Source organism: Mobula hypostoma, chromosome 10 (genome assembly GCF_963921235.1).
Source record: "Mobula hypostoma chromosome 10, sMobHyp1.1, whole genome shotgun sequence".
NCBI classification, from domain to species: domain Eukaryota; kingdom Metazoa; phylum Chordata; class Chondrichthyes; order Myliobatiformes; family Myliobatidae; genus Mobula; species Mobula hypostoma.
In genome coordinates, this window is record NC_086106.1 from 89,134,302 (window position 1) to 89,152,677 (window position 18,376).

At 39.1% G+C, this 18,376-nt stretch overlaps 1 protein-coding gene and 1 long non-coding RNA gene across 4 annotated transcripts in view; one reads left to right on the plus strand and one right to left on the minus strand.

Moving 5' to 3' along the window:
* Positions 1-1,770, minus strand: part of LOC134353026 (uncharacterized) — a 42,638-nt gene extending 40,868 nt beyond the window's left edge. The window contains exon 1 of the long non-coding RNA XR_010019530.1: positions 1,634-1,770. This is a non-coding gene — a long non-coding RNA (uncharacterized LOC134353026). The remainder of the gene's footprint in view (positions 1-1,633) is intronic.
* rhogd (ras homolog gene family, member Gd) lies at positions 1,570-5,550 on the plus strand. Of its 3 annotated transcripts, none has more exons than XM_063060821.1 (2): positions 1,570-1,699; positions 3,039-5,550. In XM_063060821.1, the coding sequence occupies exon 2, from the start codon at positions 3,065-3,067 to the stop codon at positions 3,638-3,640; it is 576 nt and encodes a 191-aa protein (XP_062916891.1). In that variant the 5' UTR covers positions 1,570-1,699; positions 3,039-3,064; the 3' UTR covers positions 3,641-5,550. The 3 variants fall into 3 exon arrangements, with proteins under 3 accessions (XP_062916891.1, XP_062916890.1, XP_062916892.1); XM_063060820.1 differs by lacking the exon at positions 1,570-1,699 and adding an exon at positions 1,708-1,846; XM_063060822.1 differs by lacking the exon at positions 1,570-1,699 and adding an exon at positions 2,229-2,249.
* The last annotated feature ends 12,826 nt before the right edge of the window (positions 5,551-18,376 follow it).

An 18,376-nucleotide genomic window follows, 5' to 3' on the forward strand; every position in this document is an offset into this window, starting at 1 on the left:
AAAATGGTTCATGAAGATGACTTTATATGACTGCCAGATACCCATGAGAATAAGATGAAGATTGTAAGGTTATACTCCAGAAGTAAATCCAACATTGGTAGAAGAGTTAACACAGGACATCATTGAAAAAAGCAGAATTTCCATGAATTCTGAAGTGAATACAATGTCAATATCATATGTATCTAAAATCAACATAAACAAAGCTAATATGGTTGACGCTTGATGAGTTTCAAAGATCAGAAAGTTAGCTAAATGTTGTAAATGTTGTGATTTTATGACCATGTTTTTTATTTTAAAAGATGCAAAAAGTGTAATATGTTTAAATGTATGATATAATTTGTGACATTTTGATCACATGCATTATTATGTGCAAGTACACCGTCTGAGAAGAATGTTAACTAAACTTGACCTTTCAGAGCTTGCTGTGTTTCCTGCATAATGCACACACTGCAAACTACTACTCTGAGAATTCACAATAGTTAATAAAGCAAGAGGAAATGTGTTTGTGGGAAGTTGGAAATGGTAGAGTGATTTTGTGAATTTGGTTATGGGCCTAGATGTGGTGGAGTTACTGCTATCGTAACCTTAACAAAATATATGTCATTTTGTCCATTTAGAGGAATAATAATATATTCATTGCGATATTAACAAGAAGTATTGTTAGTAAGGAGAGGATTTTGGTGCCCTGAGGGTTGAACACCTGAATCCCCAGAAAGAAATCCTTCCATGCCTTTATCCTGATCTCCATAGCTCACGTCTAGCACCTCTTTTGAAAATAGTTACAGTCCTCCAAAATGCTGGTTTCTTGAATGTCTGTTTATCTTTCCTTCCACATTCTGAGTTGTGCCCTCAAAAGCTCTAGAATATCATTCCTCATACCTCTTTAAAATTTGACTTTATCTTTCAGTTTCAATTTTTTTTACCTCTTCTGTGTCTGTCAGCTTTTAAGATAATTATTATATTGACAACATTGGTCTACACTATCTTACAGCCTTTTCCCTTATTCTTTCTACCTCTTCTTGATCTGCAACTGAAACCACTGAGAGAACAACAGTGAGAAAAAACAACTGCAGACGATGAAAATCTGAAATAAAAACAGAACAAACTGGGTGGTCTGCAACATATCAAAAAAGTTAACATTTTTAATCCCAGACCTTGATCAGAACTGAAACATTAACTGTTTCTCTTTCTACAGATACAATATAGTCTGTTTCTCTCTGCATGGATTCTATATGACGCAAGTGTTTTTTTTTCATTTTTTTTACATAGTGCCTCTAGAACTTTCTATACACATTGTTGTGGTGCAGGCAATCTTTAAAAGAAGGCTGTTATCAAAACAATTATTTTCCATAAATTTAGATGTGTCATATGTGTTACCAATCTTATTTATCTTGGAATGTTTAATGTGCAATTAAGTACAAAGGATCATTGTTCCCCCTTCATATCCCTATCCTCTCTCAAGGTCCTTAAACCAACTCTGGCAATACACTAGCTTGCTTTGCAGTTCGAAGCGATCACGCCCCTACACGCAGCCTTAGTCTAAATGATATCATTTTGACTGTACGCCTGCGCCGCCAACTCGCGGGGCGGCTCACCACACCTGCTTTACTGCGCAAGCGCACCGGCTGCTTACCGCACTACATTCCCCGGCAGGCTGTGTTTGCGAGTCCCGGATGAGGCCTGTCCCGGGTAGCAGGAGGTAAGTGCCTTCGGGTTTGTGGATTTAGGACGTTCCGCGGTGGGCTGCTCCGCTCACCCGCTCGGCGGGTGTGTGTTCCTTGCCGAAGTCCGATTCTTGACGCCGGTATTGGGGGTATTATGCTGAAAGGGAACGGAACAAGTGAAGGTGCGTCGGTTCCGGGAACGGGAAGTAAGAAGTCGAAACTAAAGTTGGAGTGAAGGAAGGATGGTGGGACGGGGAGAGTTGGAGCCGGGGTGGGGAGGGGGAGGGTACGCTGGGGTGTGCCAAGTAACCTTGGCCATATGTAGTTAGACGACTTGAATGTGGGAGACTGTGTCAAGTTTGGAAGAAGCTACTTCAAGATTGTTTAATGTCATTTCCTGCACTCAAGTGTGAGGAGAACGAGATATTTGTTACTCCGGATCCGATCCAGCGCAAAAAAAATAAGATAAAAGTATAATAATTATAATAATAAAACACGCAATATGTAATAAAGTTGTATTGGGTGTGGCGAATTTGCGGGGGAGGAGTTTACTGAATTAGGAATGGGAGATGGATGGGATCTGAGGTAAGAGAAAGGGGTGGTGTAACAGAAAGAGAAAACCAAACTGGGTTGGCGGACAATGTTGATGGGTTGAGGATAAAAGGACAGGCAGTATTGTTCACCGAGATCGGCGGAAAGGGGAAGAAGGGAGAGAATACCTTTACTTAATTCTGAGCTTTGTGTGGTCCTTTTGTTGCAGCTGTTTCTTGTGAAAGCTTTGTTCAATTATTTAGCTGGCCTGCTTACAATATGAATTTAAAAATTCATGTTGTGATATAATTAATAGTTCCTAATGCAAGTTATTGCCCATGTGCTTCAAATACATTGAACAGGGACCTGAGTGAAAAAATCTGCTTGACTTCAGTTGATATTTCATTTATCGATCACCAAGTAACAGAAATCCATCAGGATTGAGTCAGATAAATTTCAACTTACTGAAATTTGGTTCAGCAGTAGCCATTTTACAAATTGCAAACTTTCAAAGAGTATGAATTGCTACTCAAAATAGTAATGAAATGAGAGATACTTTCAAATTCACCTGCTGTTCAAATAATAATGTAAAGTTAACACCTCTGGTAAAACAAAAGTGGTTTTCAACTCTAATAGCTACATGTTTGAAAGTTTTATTTCTGAGAAAATGGTCCACCATGTTTGTCTTTTAATTTGTTGAACACCAAAATCAACTGTCAGCAACTTTTGACTCCTAATTGCTTTGCAGCTGATTGTGATTGGATTGAAGCCAGTCAGAGTTGAGCTGAGTGATTGCTGGATACTGTGAAGTTGTTTTAACGTCTGTTAATTTTTTGTTAACAGAGTGTGACCTTCATACTGTATGAATAATGCAGACTATAAAATGCGTGGTGGTTGGAGATGGTGCAGTTGGGAAGACCTGCCTTCTCATTAGTTACACAACAAATGCTTTTCCTGCAGAATATGTTCCCACTGTATTTGACAACTATAGTGCACAGATGACTGTTGATGGACGAACTGTAAGCCTGAACCTTTGGGATACAGCAGGGCAGGAAGAGTATGACCGTCTTCGCACTCTATCTTACCCACAGAGTAATGTCTTCATCATATGTTTTTCCGTTGCTAGTCCTTCTTCCTTTGCCAATGTTCGCCATAAATGGCAACCAGAAGTTTTACACCACTGCCCAAATGTTCCCATACTTTTGGTTGGTACGAAGAAAGATTTAAGGAGTGATCCTGAAACCGTAAAAAAGCTCAAGGAGCAAAGCCTTTCCCCGACATCGTTTCAACAGGGAGTAAACTTGGCTAAACAGATTAGAGCGGTCAAGTACCTGGAATGTTCAGCACTCAATCAGGAGGGCATCAGAGAGGTGTTTGTGGAGGCTGTGAGAGCAGTCCTTTATCCTCACAGAAAAAAGAAAAACAAAAATTGTGTACTTTTGTAGCCCAAATACACGAACATTGTGGTTGCACATAGATTGAAAGCCATGGATCGACTGTGTTTTGGATTGCATTGTGGTGTTACGCAAGGATCTTGCACAAAACAAGCTTGTATGACTGAAACTGGAAATTGTTGAAATGCTGCTTTATTGGCTGGGTGTTATTTTTACAGAAATGCAGGCCTTTAATGAGATATGATATAATGGCACTGGACTTTCTAGCTTGCAATTAAATGTCCTCTTGTTCCTGAGCTAAGCTAAATTGATTGCCTTCTAACAGCCACTTTAAAGATTTTTTTTCAGATTCTTAATTCTGTTAAATTAATAGCTTTACTCACAACTATCTTTTTTTTTGAGATGTAACGGTTTAACAGCAAACTTGTTTTGATCACTTTAAACAAATGGCAATTTTTTTCCGCTATTGCTCAGGTTTCAAATAGCTGATGCTGGCTTTCACAACTACATTGGTTAATAAGCAGAGCATATTTCTCACATTGGCACTAGTATGAAATTATAAATTATCATAAGCATACATTTCAATGTAAAATCCTGAACTAATACTTACTACAGTTTACTGTTATAAACATGAAACACAATCCTTGCTATCTGCATTGGCACTGTCAAAGACTTGGTGAAACACCTACTAAGTTTGACATTAGTCAAAAAGCAACAAGTTTTAAATATCAGATTTCAAATGGGTGAAATTAAAATCACATTTCAATTCTATGCAACTAAATGTCCCAAATGCATTTTGGTACAAAAATATTAGTGGTAACCTTCACTGGGTGTTGTAGGGTGTTGTTCAGGAATTTTTGGTTGGTGACCATTTTCATACATGCAGCTCCAATCGCACAAAAACAAATTAAGTTTAGCCAATACTTATATTGCACAAGTGCAAGATCTGGCAAGGTACGAATTCTAGAATCAACCTGCTGCAGCGTGAATTTGCAGGTGTTTCAGCGCATTGCAGATGGTACTGACATAGGATGAAAGGGAAAATGAGAAATTACTGACATTTGCCAATGTGTGGGGGAAGATGGCTAATATGAATTATCTTAGATCAAGTCTGAACAGTTTATATTGCATCACTTCTACATATGGTGGTACGTTTGGTGCACAATTCTTGTTCTTTGAGGTAAACTCAGATGTGACTAACATAACATTAAATCTGGTAGTTGTGGAACAGTGATATTCAGCTTGAATTAATTTTTTTTTAGTTAAAAGAATCTTTATTTGTGTTGAGGGATTCTCTGATCTGTTCTTAGTTCAGTCTGTGGGATACCCTAATGGCATCATTTAGCAGAAAGATGACCAAAAGTGAGCTAACCTGAATGGATCAGTGTAGGCAATTTAACTGTCTTAACATTTTGTTTTTGGTGTGCATGATCAAGGCAAGATAGGGCAAAACTGCTTTCTACATTAAGATTGCCAAATAAAGACCTAGAAAGCTGTTTGCTCCAAAGACATTTCAAACTCTAACCTTAAATGTAACATTGAAATTCCGTTGTATGTTTAAAACAAAATTTAATTTATCCCATCTTCTTCTCTAGAGGAAATTTGGTGTTTTTTATTGCAGTATTAGATTCTCATTGTATTAGATTCTCATTTCAAAATGGCCCAGTCCTTTGTTTTACAAAGCTGTATATTTGGGATCCAATAATTAACTTTTGCTATTGTTATTGATACAGTGAAGCAAACACAAAGAAAAATGTTGCCAGTCTGAGTGGAATTAAAGAATAAAATCCTTTTTTTTGGTTTTGTCATTATCATGCTTTTCACCACGCTGTAACCATGATGGGAAATGCTATTACTATGCACTAGAAACCTGAGTCATGTTTTTAGAAAAAAAATGTAAATTAGGACTGCATTGTTTTGAAATGATTTATTAAAAATTGTACTGCTGAAATAAAATTTAATTTTCATTCATAATTGAGTTGTGTAACTTTCTGAACTGTGGATAACTGCCTTATTAAGTTTTAAAAATCTAAAATGTTTTATATTCAAGTGTTTGCATAATTGCAGTAGCTTATAGTGATTTGTTTTTTTATCAGCCCATAGCAAATGACCTAATTTTACAAATTATTAACAACAAAATGCAATTACTGTGCCTTTGTTCCTAAATTTGTGATGTTGTCTTTCAGTTTTAGACAAAACCTCAACTTTGTGGTCACACTTGGATCAACTGTTTCAGTCTCAGTCAGATATTTAACTGCACTGCAAGTGCACTGATACATTGTAACTACACCTACATCTGTTCCTTATCTGATAAATGGGGGTTTAACAATCTTGATGTTACTCTCTTCGATCCTATGAACTTCTAATTTCCCCAACTTTTTTCTCTAACGGAATTATTAACAAAAACTTGTGAAAACAAACCCCATGTCAATGGATATTTCAATTGATTCATTCCCATTTAAGGTTGCTTGTTCCTTATAACTAAAGCCACTAACCAAGCACGTAACTAATCACTTACACTTTTGCTATGCAAACTACAGGCTTTATTTTTAAAGAACATTTATTTTGTAGTTTGCCTTCTTTACTAATCTGCCACTAAAATTTAAGACTGCAGTAAAAAAAAATATCTAAGTATTGTACAAATATATTCACCACTTAAATTAAAATGGTTGAAGGTTCATTATCACCTTTGCAATCTTAGATATGAGTAATCAATGTAGTACTTGCCAGTGATGCTTGCCTCTCTAAGCATAAACAAAATTGCCTCAAATGCATCTTATTAAATAAATATGGTAGATGCATTTAGTGAATATTGGCCACCATGGTAGTGTAGTATTTCAGGCAACATCATTACAGTTCGGAGTTCAATTCTGCTGGTGTTCTCTACAGTGTCTCGGTACATCCTCCCCATGGAATGCATGGGTTTTCCCCGGGTGCTCCAGTTTCCTCCCACAGTCCAAAGACGTACAGGGTAGGTTAATTGGTCATTGTAAATTGTCCCTGTGATTAGGTTAGGGTTAATCATGGTGGTGGCATTGCTGGGGTGGTGTGGGTAGAAGAAACTTAAAATTTTAAAGTCAACCATGAAATTAATTATTTAAGATATCGATTCTAAAGAAATGGACTATAAATTGTTACAAGGAAGTGAAATACATGTTATTGCTTGGTACATTAATGGGGAGTTCGGTTAAAGACATGAGTCCAATTTCCTATGTTATGGAATATGTTTAAATTTGGAATACAAGTCCAATTTTTTAAATGCATGTGACAGCTCATTTTATATGTTAAAAGATTGCATACAGGGAGGTTTTTTTTCTCGGTATGAGAAAACCACTCATCTATACATGTGAGAAAAGCACTTGTACAGATTGAAGCTGGTAATGGGAAAGATATGACATCAACCTATTCTGGTACAGAATGTGATATTAGCAAGCCCACATAAGTGTTGCACTGAATGGATTTCAATGTTGTATCACTAAAAAGGGAAACTTCTACACTTTAATGCAGGACTGAAACCTTCTGTTTAATGTTTGTAACTGTATATCTGTCACGTGATAGTCAGGAAATAATATGCCTGATCAATATTTAAAGCCTCTGATACAGAAGCTAATTTTAGGTGCTTTAATAAGGTCCCACCTAAGAGGTTAGAGTGGAAATTTAAAGCAAATAGGGTTAGGTAGTAAGAATTGATTGGCAGACAGGTAACAAAGAATAAAGGGGTCTGCTTCAAAAGGACAGGCACATTATTGGATGCAAAAGGATCAGTGCCTGGGAAAATGTATATCAGTAACTTGAATAAAGTTATTGTTTCAGCTTTAACTGCCTCAGGTTGCAGATGAATTGAAGCTGGGTGGGGTAGACCGAGTAAAGGGTGCAAAGAAACCCAGTGTGAGTTAGACAAGTAGAGTGAATGGGCAATCGTGTGGAAGATACAATGCAATGTGGGTAAAGGCAAGTTCAAGTTTAATTATTCAATCATAAGGGCATAGAATATCAATAGTACAAAAAGTGGGAAAACAATAGTACAAGTCCCTGAGTGACTTGGGATGTTGTCCTGGAGCCAGGTTTCTGCAAGAACAAGTATGCAATAGGTCCTCTGAGTCAACTGCAGATGAACGCAATCTAGCATGTCTTCCAGGAAGTGAATGCTGAAGAGTCAGCATTGATTCCAGTTCTCCCACTGCACCTCCGTACTCTCTCACACTGCCCGTGGTGCCTCCTTCCCTGGATGGTTGTAATGGGTGATACTGGCGCATGAGGGACAGCTCCATGCAGCAACCAAGGTCACACAATTCCCTTGCTGTCAGTCTCACCAATGAACTGCATCTGCAGTATTTTATATTACCAAAGTCTAACAGGATCTTGCGATAACAAAAATGTTTCAGACACATTTATACCACTTTCTAAACCTGGAAAGAGTGCTGCAGCCAAGCATGCCACCATCTTACCAGAACAGGTTATCTACTTTGCTTCTAAATATAGGAAGACATAAGAATGGCAATTGGGAAAAGAGAAGATGTAGGAAGCAGTTAGGAAGGCAAAAGCTGTGTTGGCTTTTGCTTAGGAGCAAAAATGTCTTTCTATACCCGTACAGGACATGGTGAGACCTCTACCTAGAATTTTGTGTGCTATGTTAGCCTCCTTTCCATGACACAAATTCAACAAAGATTTACTAAGACTGATCTATGGGATGGAAGGACTGCTATCTGAAGAGAAATTGATCAGGTTTGATCCAAATTCACTACAGTACAGAAGAATAATAGAAACCTATAAAATTCTAATTGGAGTAGACACATGAGATATAGGGAGGATGTTCCCACTAGCTACAGTGACTATAACAAGGAGTATGTCATTTAAATTGAGAACAGGAAAAAGAACCTCATTCTCCAACATAGCATTGTAGTGGATAAAATATTAACTTTCTTTAATCATAATAACTTATAGAGCACTTTTCATGCAAATGATATGGTTCAAAATGCTTTACAATGGGATAAAGTACAAATATGAAAATAAAAGATGACATGTTAGTTAAAAACAAGGTTAAATAAGTCAGTTTTGAGCTGGAGTTAAAAGTATCAATGGAGTCTGCATCACTTACAGGTATTGAGTTCCACTGTTCAGGAGCATAGTTCCAAAAAGCTGACCTGCGAGTTACCTTTTGAGGGAGATCATTTAACAGACTGACAGAGAAAGACCTGAGAGCTTGAGCAGGATTACAAAAACGAAAGCAATTCTGATGTGCTCTCGTTCATTGAGGGCCATTGAGAGCTTTAAAAACAAGTAAGGGAAATTTAAAATCAGTTCTAATAGGTAAGCCAATGCAGAGTAGCTGGGATGGGAGTGAGATGCCCCCTCCTTGTGGTTTTAATTAAAAGTCCAGCAGTGGCATTCTGAATGAGTTGAAATTTGTCAATAGATTGCTTCAGAAGCCAGTAAAAAGTGCATTGCAGTAATCTAATCTATTTGATATAAAGATGTAAATTAATTTTTCAGCATCATTACATGACAGAAACAAAAATTCTTTAAGTTTAGAAATTCTGTGGTCAGTTTCTTCATATGGGATTTAGTTACTTCTGATTTTACAAGAGGAGCCAAGTTCCCAAATGTATCAAAAGGTTTATCTCTTTTGGCTTTGGAACTAACCAAAAGTGTTTCAATTCTATCTTCATTTGATGTTAGGAAATTATTTCTTGTTCATTTGTTTATTGCAGCCATACCAGAAGTCAGGGAAGGTGGGATGTTATCATCATCAGGCTCAACCGAGAGATACAATTGCGTGTCATCTGTATAACTGTGAAAATTAAGTTTATGCTCTCTAATGATGTCTCCTCAACAGAGCATGAATAAGGAGAAGAATAGGGACCAAGACAGCTTCCTGGGCAACACCAACAAGTACCTTGTATCTCAGGAAATTGGTCTCCAATACAGGCAGTTTTTTTTTCCCCACTCTGAGATATGAGTGAAACCAATTAAGAGCATTACCGGAGAGGCCAGCCCAGGCAATCTTGGAGAACGTTTTAGATTAGATTTAGACTATGAGGACACGCAGTCCTCTTTTATTGTCATTTAGTAATGCATGTATTAAGAAATGATACAATGTTCCTCCAGAATGATATCACAGAAACACAAGACAAACCAAGACTGAAAAACTGACAAAAACCACATAATTATAACATATAGTTACAACAGTGCAAAGTCCCATCATCTTGCGCAGACAGTAGAAGGAAGAAAAACTCTCCCTGCCATGAGCTTCCAGCACCGCAAACTTGCCGATGCAGCACCCTGGAAGCACCCGACCATAGCTGACTCTTGAGTCTGTCCGAAAACTTCGAGCCTCCGACACCGAGCACCATCTCTGCCAAGCACTTCGACCCCGGCCCCATCAACAGGCAATAGGCAAAGCCGAGGATTTGGGGCCTTCCCCTCCAGAGATTCTCGATCGCGCAGCGGCAGCGAAGCGGGCATTTCAGAAGTTTCTCCAGATGTTCCTCCGTGCTCTGTCGGCTGTCTCCATCAAATCAGGATTGTGCACAGTACCGACTTCACAAATACGATATCATTTCGGAGCGGCTGCGCGCACTGCGTCGCACCACCATCTTCTCCCCTCCTTTTGTGGTCAGTTGTGACAAAGGCAGCACTTGGATCTAGGAGAATTAGAAATGAGACAATGTTGACATCAGTGCTGAGCCTAAAGTCACTGACAATTTTGAGAAGGGCCATCTCCCTTAGGGTTTGCAGTAAAACCTGACTGAAATTTTTCTAGAATATTGTTCTCATTCAGAAAATTGGTGAGTTGGTTGAAAATGGATTTCTTAAGAATCTTGCCCGGGAAGGGAAGATTTGATTTTGGCCTGTGGGTAACTAGTACCTCACTATCAAGCTTTAACTTTTTAAATAGAGGTTTGACAGCCACAATTCTGAAGGCATCTGAAAAAACTCCAGTTTCAAAGGATGTGTTAATTTTTATAACAGATTTGAAAGCACTGTTAAAAGAGCCTTTAAAAATGTGGTAGCAACAGGATTGAGACAAAGTAGATGTTACAATCTTAGAGTTCTGAATTGGAAATCCTTGTAAGCTGTGACATGGTTGCTGTCTTTCTGGGGTTAGCTATAGAGACCACTAATATTTGTAGCTATACTCTCCCTAATGGAAGTACTTTTGGTTAAATTTAAAATATTGTGAATTCCTCAAATTTTGTGGCAGATGTTTGACGGAGAACATTGTTTGGGGCAGGGTTCTACAGTTCATTTATAGTCGAGAACAATATTAGACCATAAGACATAGGAGCAGAATTAGGCCATTCAGCCCATCGAGTCTGCTCCACCATTCCATCATGGCTGATCCCAGATCCCACTCAACCCCATACACCTGCCTTCTCGCGATGACCTGACCAATCAGGAAACGATCAACTTCCGCCTTAAATATACCCACAGACTTGACCTCCATAGCAGTCTATGGCAGAGCATTCCACTCATTTACTACTCTAGCTAAAAAATTCCTCCTTACCTCTGTTCTAAAGAGTCACCCCTCAATTTTGAGGTTGTGCCCTCTAGTTCTGGATCCCCCACAATAGGAAACATCATTTCCATTCTTGAATCACCGCTATATCTGAAATAATCTTGGAAGAATGGACTGTTCTTGCAGAGCATATTAGCAGCGTTAAAGTAGGCTTGTCTTTCCTTGAAAATATTATGGTGAACTTCTAATCCATTTTACCTCCATTTTCCCTCAGCTACTCTGCATGATCTCTTAAGCTCTCTTTATCCACAGATGCTTCCTGATTTGCTGGTGTTTTAAATGTTGCTTTTTTTCAAATTTTCAGTTTCTGCAATTTTTGATTACTATTTCAATGTACTGAAGTAGATGATCTGCCATGATCATGAATGGTGGAGTACCTTAAAGTGCTGAAATACCTATTTCTCCCATTTTCTTCATTTCTCTGTAATCGTACAACTGTCACTTGAAATCCAGAAGGAAGTGTTGTGTCTATGCAATGTTATAAGTTCTGAAAATGGATACTATTTTTAGGGGCTTTCCAATTGATTATACTCCAAATCAGCTTGTAGCTGATGGATAACGGAAATACTGTTTTGGCTCTTCAACCTAGGGACTTTATTTTTAGTATTGTTAAGTGAATGTCTGGATTAGTACAGCAGAGGATGTTTAATAAAATACAGGTCTCTATAGAAGCACAAGTGATATGAAGGTGCCATGATCCAGTTTTCTGACAATGTAATTCTCGTCGATGGAAAAATCGAATTGCCTTTTTCCATTCACTTCACATAATTGTATCAATTATTTTTCAATCCATATCTTTTTATTTATTCACTCAGGGAAATGCACATTTCTAGCTATTCGTTATATCTTTTGAAATCAAGAAGGCAGTTAGAGTCAATTACATTCACAATGGAATCTATCATCAGCAGACTACATATAATTGGAATATTATCATCGGGAAATGTTAATGGTTGAGACTGCAATATGGAAAGAAGTGACTAATCACAATTTGCCTGTTGGTGCATTTGACCATTATCCGTGTAATTTCTCTAATCTGTTTACCAAATCAAATGGACTCAATTATGAAATCTGAAATATTTATAGGAAATGCAGAAATTACTCAGCAGTTCACATAACATCTGTGGGGAGCAAAATGTAATGCCTTGAGCTTGATCTTTCTTCAAAACAAGCTTTATGTTTTCCAAAAATTGCAAATAAGTATTAAGATGGAGAGAACAAAGGGTGTCTCTCTGAGCAGGTATAAACAAAAGGAACTGAAGTAGTGAGATGAGGAAGGGTAGTGATTACACTTATTATGTGCAAATTATATGAAGGAGCTGTTAAAAACCATGGAGATAAATGAAAATAGGGGTTAAAAATGCTGCAGCTATGAGATATAAAACGATGGACTTGCCAGTTACTGTAGGCTGTATCACACAATTTCTTCATTATTTTTCTCTTTTCTCATTCGTCTCCATCTATTTACATTTCTTCCAGAGAGGTTATTAAAAAGCCTTTGTCATTCTCTCTCAGATGACATCACCATTATTTGCATCATTTGGTTTCTACTGGTTTTGATTTTATCACAGTCATTTGTTATATATAGCCCTCCCCTCTCCCAGCAAACTAAAATAAGTTTGCATTACTTAGTTTTAATTAAATGTCATTAACCTGAAATATTAATTGCTTCACTCTGTCAGGATTTACCTGAGCTGCTGAATGTTTTAAGTATTTTATGTATTTATCACATTATAGACCTTAAACTTGTAAAGAGTCACCTTTTGGTCAACCAAAAGAAAGGACAAAGGTGCCTTTATTCCTCCAGCTTGTCAAAAAATGTTGAGCCACTAATGATCTCATGTGCTCTTCCACAGGAATACTGTTACGAAATGGAGAAAAATAATCATGGGAAGGACGGGGTAAAAATTGTATTGTAGTATACTACACTGCTCTTAAAATAAATTAATACTGTACTAGAATTTAGCTCAATATTGAAAGCTATGAATTTTTTTAAAGGCTGTTAATATTCAATAAAGCTTTGGGACTGTGATTTCACTTGAAAATTCAAAGTAAATTTATTATCAAGGTACATACCATATACAACCCGAGATTCATTTTCTTACAGGCTTTCGTATTAAAAACAAAGAAACCCAAGAGAATCAATGAAAAAAACGTATGCAACATGACAAACAACTAAAATGCAAAAGACAACAAACTTCAAATTCAAAAAAATATAGAGAACATGAGATGAAGAGCCCTTGAAAGTGAGTCCATAGATTATGGGAGAAGTTCAGTGTTGGGGTGAGTGAAGTTATCCCTTTTGGTTTTAGAGCCTGATGGTTGAGGGGTAGTAACCATTCTGAACTTGGTGGTATGGGTCCAGATGCTCCTGTACCTCCTTCCAGATGGCAGCAGTGAGGAGAGAGCATGGCCTGCGTGGTTGGAGTCTTTGATGATGGATGCTACTTTCCTGTGCCTGTGCTCCTTGTAGATGTACTTAATGGTGGGGAGGACTTGATCCGTGATGGACTGGGCTGTATCCATTATTTTTTGGAGGTTATTCCATAGCAGAGAGTGATGCAACCAGTCAATAAACTCCACCACACATCTCTGGAAGTTTGTCAAAGTTTTAGATATCATGCTGAATCTTTGCAAACTTCTAAGGAAGCAGAGATGCTGCCATGCTTTCTTCGTAGTTGCATTTAGTTGCTGGGCCCAGGACAGATCCTCTGAAATGATAACACTGAGGAATTTAAAGTTACTGACCCTGTCCACCTCTGATCATCTGATGAGGACTGGCTCATGGTCCCCCGGTTCTCCGGTGGTCAACAAGCAACTCCTAGGACTTGCTGTCATTGAGTGAGAGATCATTGTTACGGCATCACACAGCCAGATTTTCAATCTCCCTCCTATATGCTAATTTTTCACCACCTTTGATTCTGCAAACAATAGTGGTGTCATCACCTACCGGGGTTTCATCACCTAAGTTACAGAGAAAGGTTGAACAAGTTGGGTCTTTATTCTTTAAAATGTAGAAGGTTGAGGGGGGACTTGATAGTGGTATTTAAAATTATGAGGGGGATAGATAGAGTTGACGTGGATAGGCTTTTTCCATTGAGAGTGGGGGAGATTCAAACAAGAGGACATGAGTTGAGAGTTAAAGGGCAAAAGTTTAGGGGTAACATGAGAAGCAACTTCTTTACTCAGAGAGTGGTAGCTGTGTGGAATGAGCTTCCAGCAGAAGTTGTCGTTTAAAGTTAAATTGGACAGCTATATGGACAGGAAAGGAATGGAGGGTTATGGGCTGAGTGCAGGTCGGTGGGACTAGGTGAGAGTAAGAGTTCGGCACAGACTAGAAGGGCTGAGATGGCCTATTTCCGTGCTGTAATTGTTATATGGTCATATCAGCAAACTTAAATAATGTATTGGAGCTGTGCTTAGCTTCACAGTCATATATACGAGGGGTGATTGATAAGTTTGTGGCCTAAGGTAGAAGGAGTCAGTTTTAGAAAACCTAGCACATTTATTTTTCAACATAGTCCCCTCCTACATGTACACACTTACATGTACAGAGCAAAGCCATATAATTACTACAAACTGACAAATAATTAGTGTAAAATAATCAAGGTAGTTCAAGTCATGCTCACGGACTATTTGGAAATCTGATGGTGGAAGAGAAGAAGCTGTTTCCGAATTGCTAATTATGCATCTTCAGACTTCAGTACCACCTCGCTGATGGCAGTAATAATGAGAGGGCTTGTCCTGGATGGTGAGCGACCTTGATGAATGCAGTTTTCTTAAGGCGTCACCTCCTCAGCTTTTGAGGATGTCCCCGGTGGGGGGAGGTAGGATTGTACCTGTGATGGAATTGGGTGAGTCTCTACAGCCTCTTGCAAACTTTTGCATTGTAGTGATGCAACTAGTCTGAATGCTCTCCTCCATGCATCTACAGAAATTTGCAAGAGCCTTTGATGACATTCTAAATTTCTCAAACTAATGAATTTGAGCCACTGTCGTACCTTCTCTATGATTGCATAAACGTGTTCGGCCCAGAGCTGAGATGTTGACACTCATGTCCGTGAAACTGCTCACACTTTCAGTGAGGAAATATCCACTTCTTGAATCCTTCAATCAATTCCTTGGTCTTACTGATATCGATTGTGAGTTTGTTGCTGCAAATTAATTCCACCAGTATTTCACTCCTGTCTGTCTCCCTGATGCCATCTGATATTTTATCAACAATGGTGTCATGTGCTTAGCCACACATGTTGAGTGTAGAGAGAGGTCAGTGAGTGAACCATGCATCCTTGAGATGCATCTGTGTTGATTGCCAGTGAGGAAGAGATGCTATCATTGGTCTGTACGGACTGTGGGGTCCCGATGAGGAAGCTGGTGATCCAATTACTGAGGGAAGTGTAGAAACCTAGTTTTAGCAACTTGATGATTAATACTGAGGATTGATGGTATTGAATGCCAAATTGTAATTGAAAAACACTGGCATGACCTGTTTTGCTGTTGTCTAGGTGCTCCAAACTAGAGTGTAATGTACTGAGTTTGCATCTGCTGTAAACCTGCTTGGTTTATCTTTCTTTTAGGAGAGAAATTTGAAACCTTTACCCAAGGAGGCATACATATGACCCAGGGCCTATGGGAATGTATTCAGGGTCAATTAGAGAACTACCAATGCCCACCTTACCAATATGGTGTATTTCCAAGTATGAATATTTTTAAACTGGAAAATTTCCTCATTGGGATAATTTTTTAGGCAGTTCACCAGATAATTCTCAAAAGTTGACCTCTCATTCTTTTACAGGTGAAAGATGTCTTTTATTTGAGGATTCATTTAGAGCACAAATACACCGAAGATGCAGTAAACATCAAGCTGCTAAAACTTAAAAATTGCTTACCGTGTCCTATTCCAGAATTTCCAATGATTTAATAAAAGCGACAAACTTGCTATTTTAGAAATTTAAATATGTAGATTTTCCAGTTTGATTGCTAACATCTGTGTTCGTAAATATTTTAATGGAGAGGGATACCTTTTCCTCATGGATCCTAGGGCAACTGTAACTTATGTTCTCTTATATTCCCATCAACTTCCCTTTGGTTTGTTTGCCACTTACCGATAATTAATCTATCATGTCTCTGGGATGTGGGAGGAAGTGGTGGAAACCCATCCAGTCACAGGGGAACATGCAACTCCACACAGACAGCTCCAAAGGTCAGCATTGAACTTGGGTTACTGGAGCAATGTGAAAATGGCAGTAACTACTGTGCTGCTCACCTAACGCTTTGACCACATTTGTTCCTGGCTGATCTCCTTGGCTTTCCGCTCTGCTTGAGAGCATCTGGACATCACCAGAACATATATTCGGCTGCTGTTTATCGATTGCAGTTCCATGTTCAACACCATTAGTATTGCCATGCTTCAAAACCTGAGCCTCTATACCTTCCCCTGCAACTGGATCATTGACTTCTTGATCAGGAGCCTACAGTCAGTGCAGATCAATAATGATATCACCTCATTACTGGATCAACACAGATGTACCTCAGGGATGCATGCTTACTCTATTGGTCGACTTTATCTAAACTTGTGATGTGTGGCTAAGTACAGTTCAAACACCATCTATAATTTCAAAGAAGACGCCACTCTTGTTGGTGAAATCTCAGACTGTGATGTGGTGTACAGAACTGAGATAGATTGCCCGGTTGAGAGGCATCGCAACAATAACCTCACAACCAAGGTCAGCAAGATGAAGAATTGATTGTGGACTTGAGGAAAGGGAAGTCAGAAAAATGCGTACATCTCCTCATTGAAGGGTCAGCAATGGAAAGGGTGAGCAGCTTCAAGTGTCCGGGTGCCAGATTCCTGGAGGATCTATCCTAGGCCCCACACAATGCAATCAAGAAGGCACTCCAGCAGTTCTGCTTCATTAGGAGTTTGGGGAGATTTGGTAGTGCACCAAACACTCTAGCAAATTTCTATAGAGCATTCTGATTAGTAGCATTGCTGACTGGTATGGAGGCTCTGATGCACAGGATTGCAAGAAGTTGTAGACTTTGGCCAACTCCATCACGTGCACAAATCTCCCCACCATCAAGAACATTTTCCAGAGGCAGCGTTTCTACAAAAAGACAGATAGCATCAGCGAGCAGGATTCAATTCCAACTGCTCTCTGTAAGGAGTTTGTACATTCTCTCTGTGACCACATGGTTTTCGTCCTGGTGCTCCTGTTTCCTCCCACATTCCAAAGACAGATGGGTTAAGGTTATTAAGTTGTGGGCATGCTGTGTTGGATCTAGAAACATGATGACATTTGTGGTCTGCCTCCCAGCACATTCGTGAACAATGTTGGTCGTTGACACAAATGATACATTCCACTGTGTGTTTTGATGTGTGTGTGACAAAATAAAGCTAATTGTGTGGCCTCCTGTGTATTGGTGACACCCAATATAGATTGGGAGACTGCTTCACCAAGCAACCACACTCTGTCCACCAGAAAAAGGAGGATCTCCTAGTAGCCACCCATCTTAATTCCACTTCCCATTCCCATTCCAACATATCAATCCATGGCCTCCTCTACTGGCGCAATGAGGCCATGTTCAAGTTGAAGGAGCAACACCTTATATTCTGTCTGGGTAGCCTCCAACCCAGGCATGTACATTGATTTCTCTGATTTCTGGTAATGCCCCCCCTCCTTCACCATTCCTCATTCCCTTTTCCTTCTCACCTTATCTCCTTACCTGCCCATCACCTCCCTCTGATGCTCCTTCCCCTTTTCTTTCTTCCATGGCCTTCTGTCCTCTCCTATTATATTCTTCCTTTTCCAACCCTGTATCTCATAGTCATAGTCATACTTTATTGATCCCAGGGGAAATTGGTTTTCGTTACAGTTGCACCATAAATAATAAATAGTAATAAAACCATAAATAGTTAAATAGTAATATGTAAATTATGCCAGGAAATAAGTCCAGGACCAGCCTATTGGCTCAGGGTGTCGGACCCTCCAAGGGAGGAGTTGTAAAGTTTGATGGCCACAGGCAGGAATGACTTTCTATGATGCTCTGTGTTGCATCTTGGTGGAATGAGTCTCTGGCTGAATGTACTCCTGTGCCCAACCAGTACGTTATGTAGTGGATGGGAGACATTGTCCAAGATGGCATGCAACTTGGACAGCATCCCGTTTTCAGACACCACCGTCAGAGAGTCCAGTTCCATCCCCACCACATCACTGGCCTTACGAATGAGTTTGTTGATTCTGTTGGTGTCTGCTACCCTCAGCCTGCTG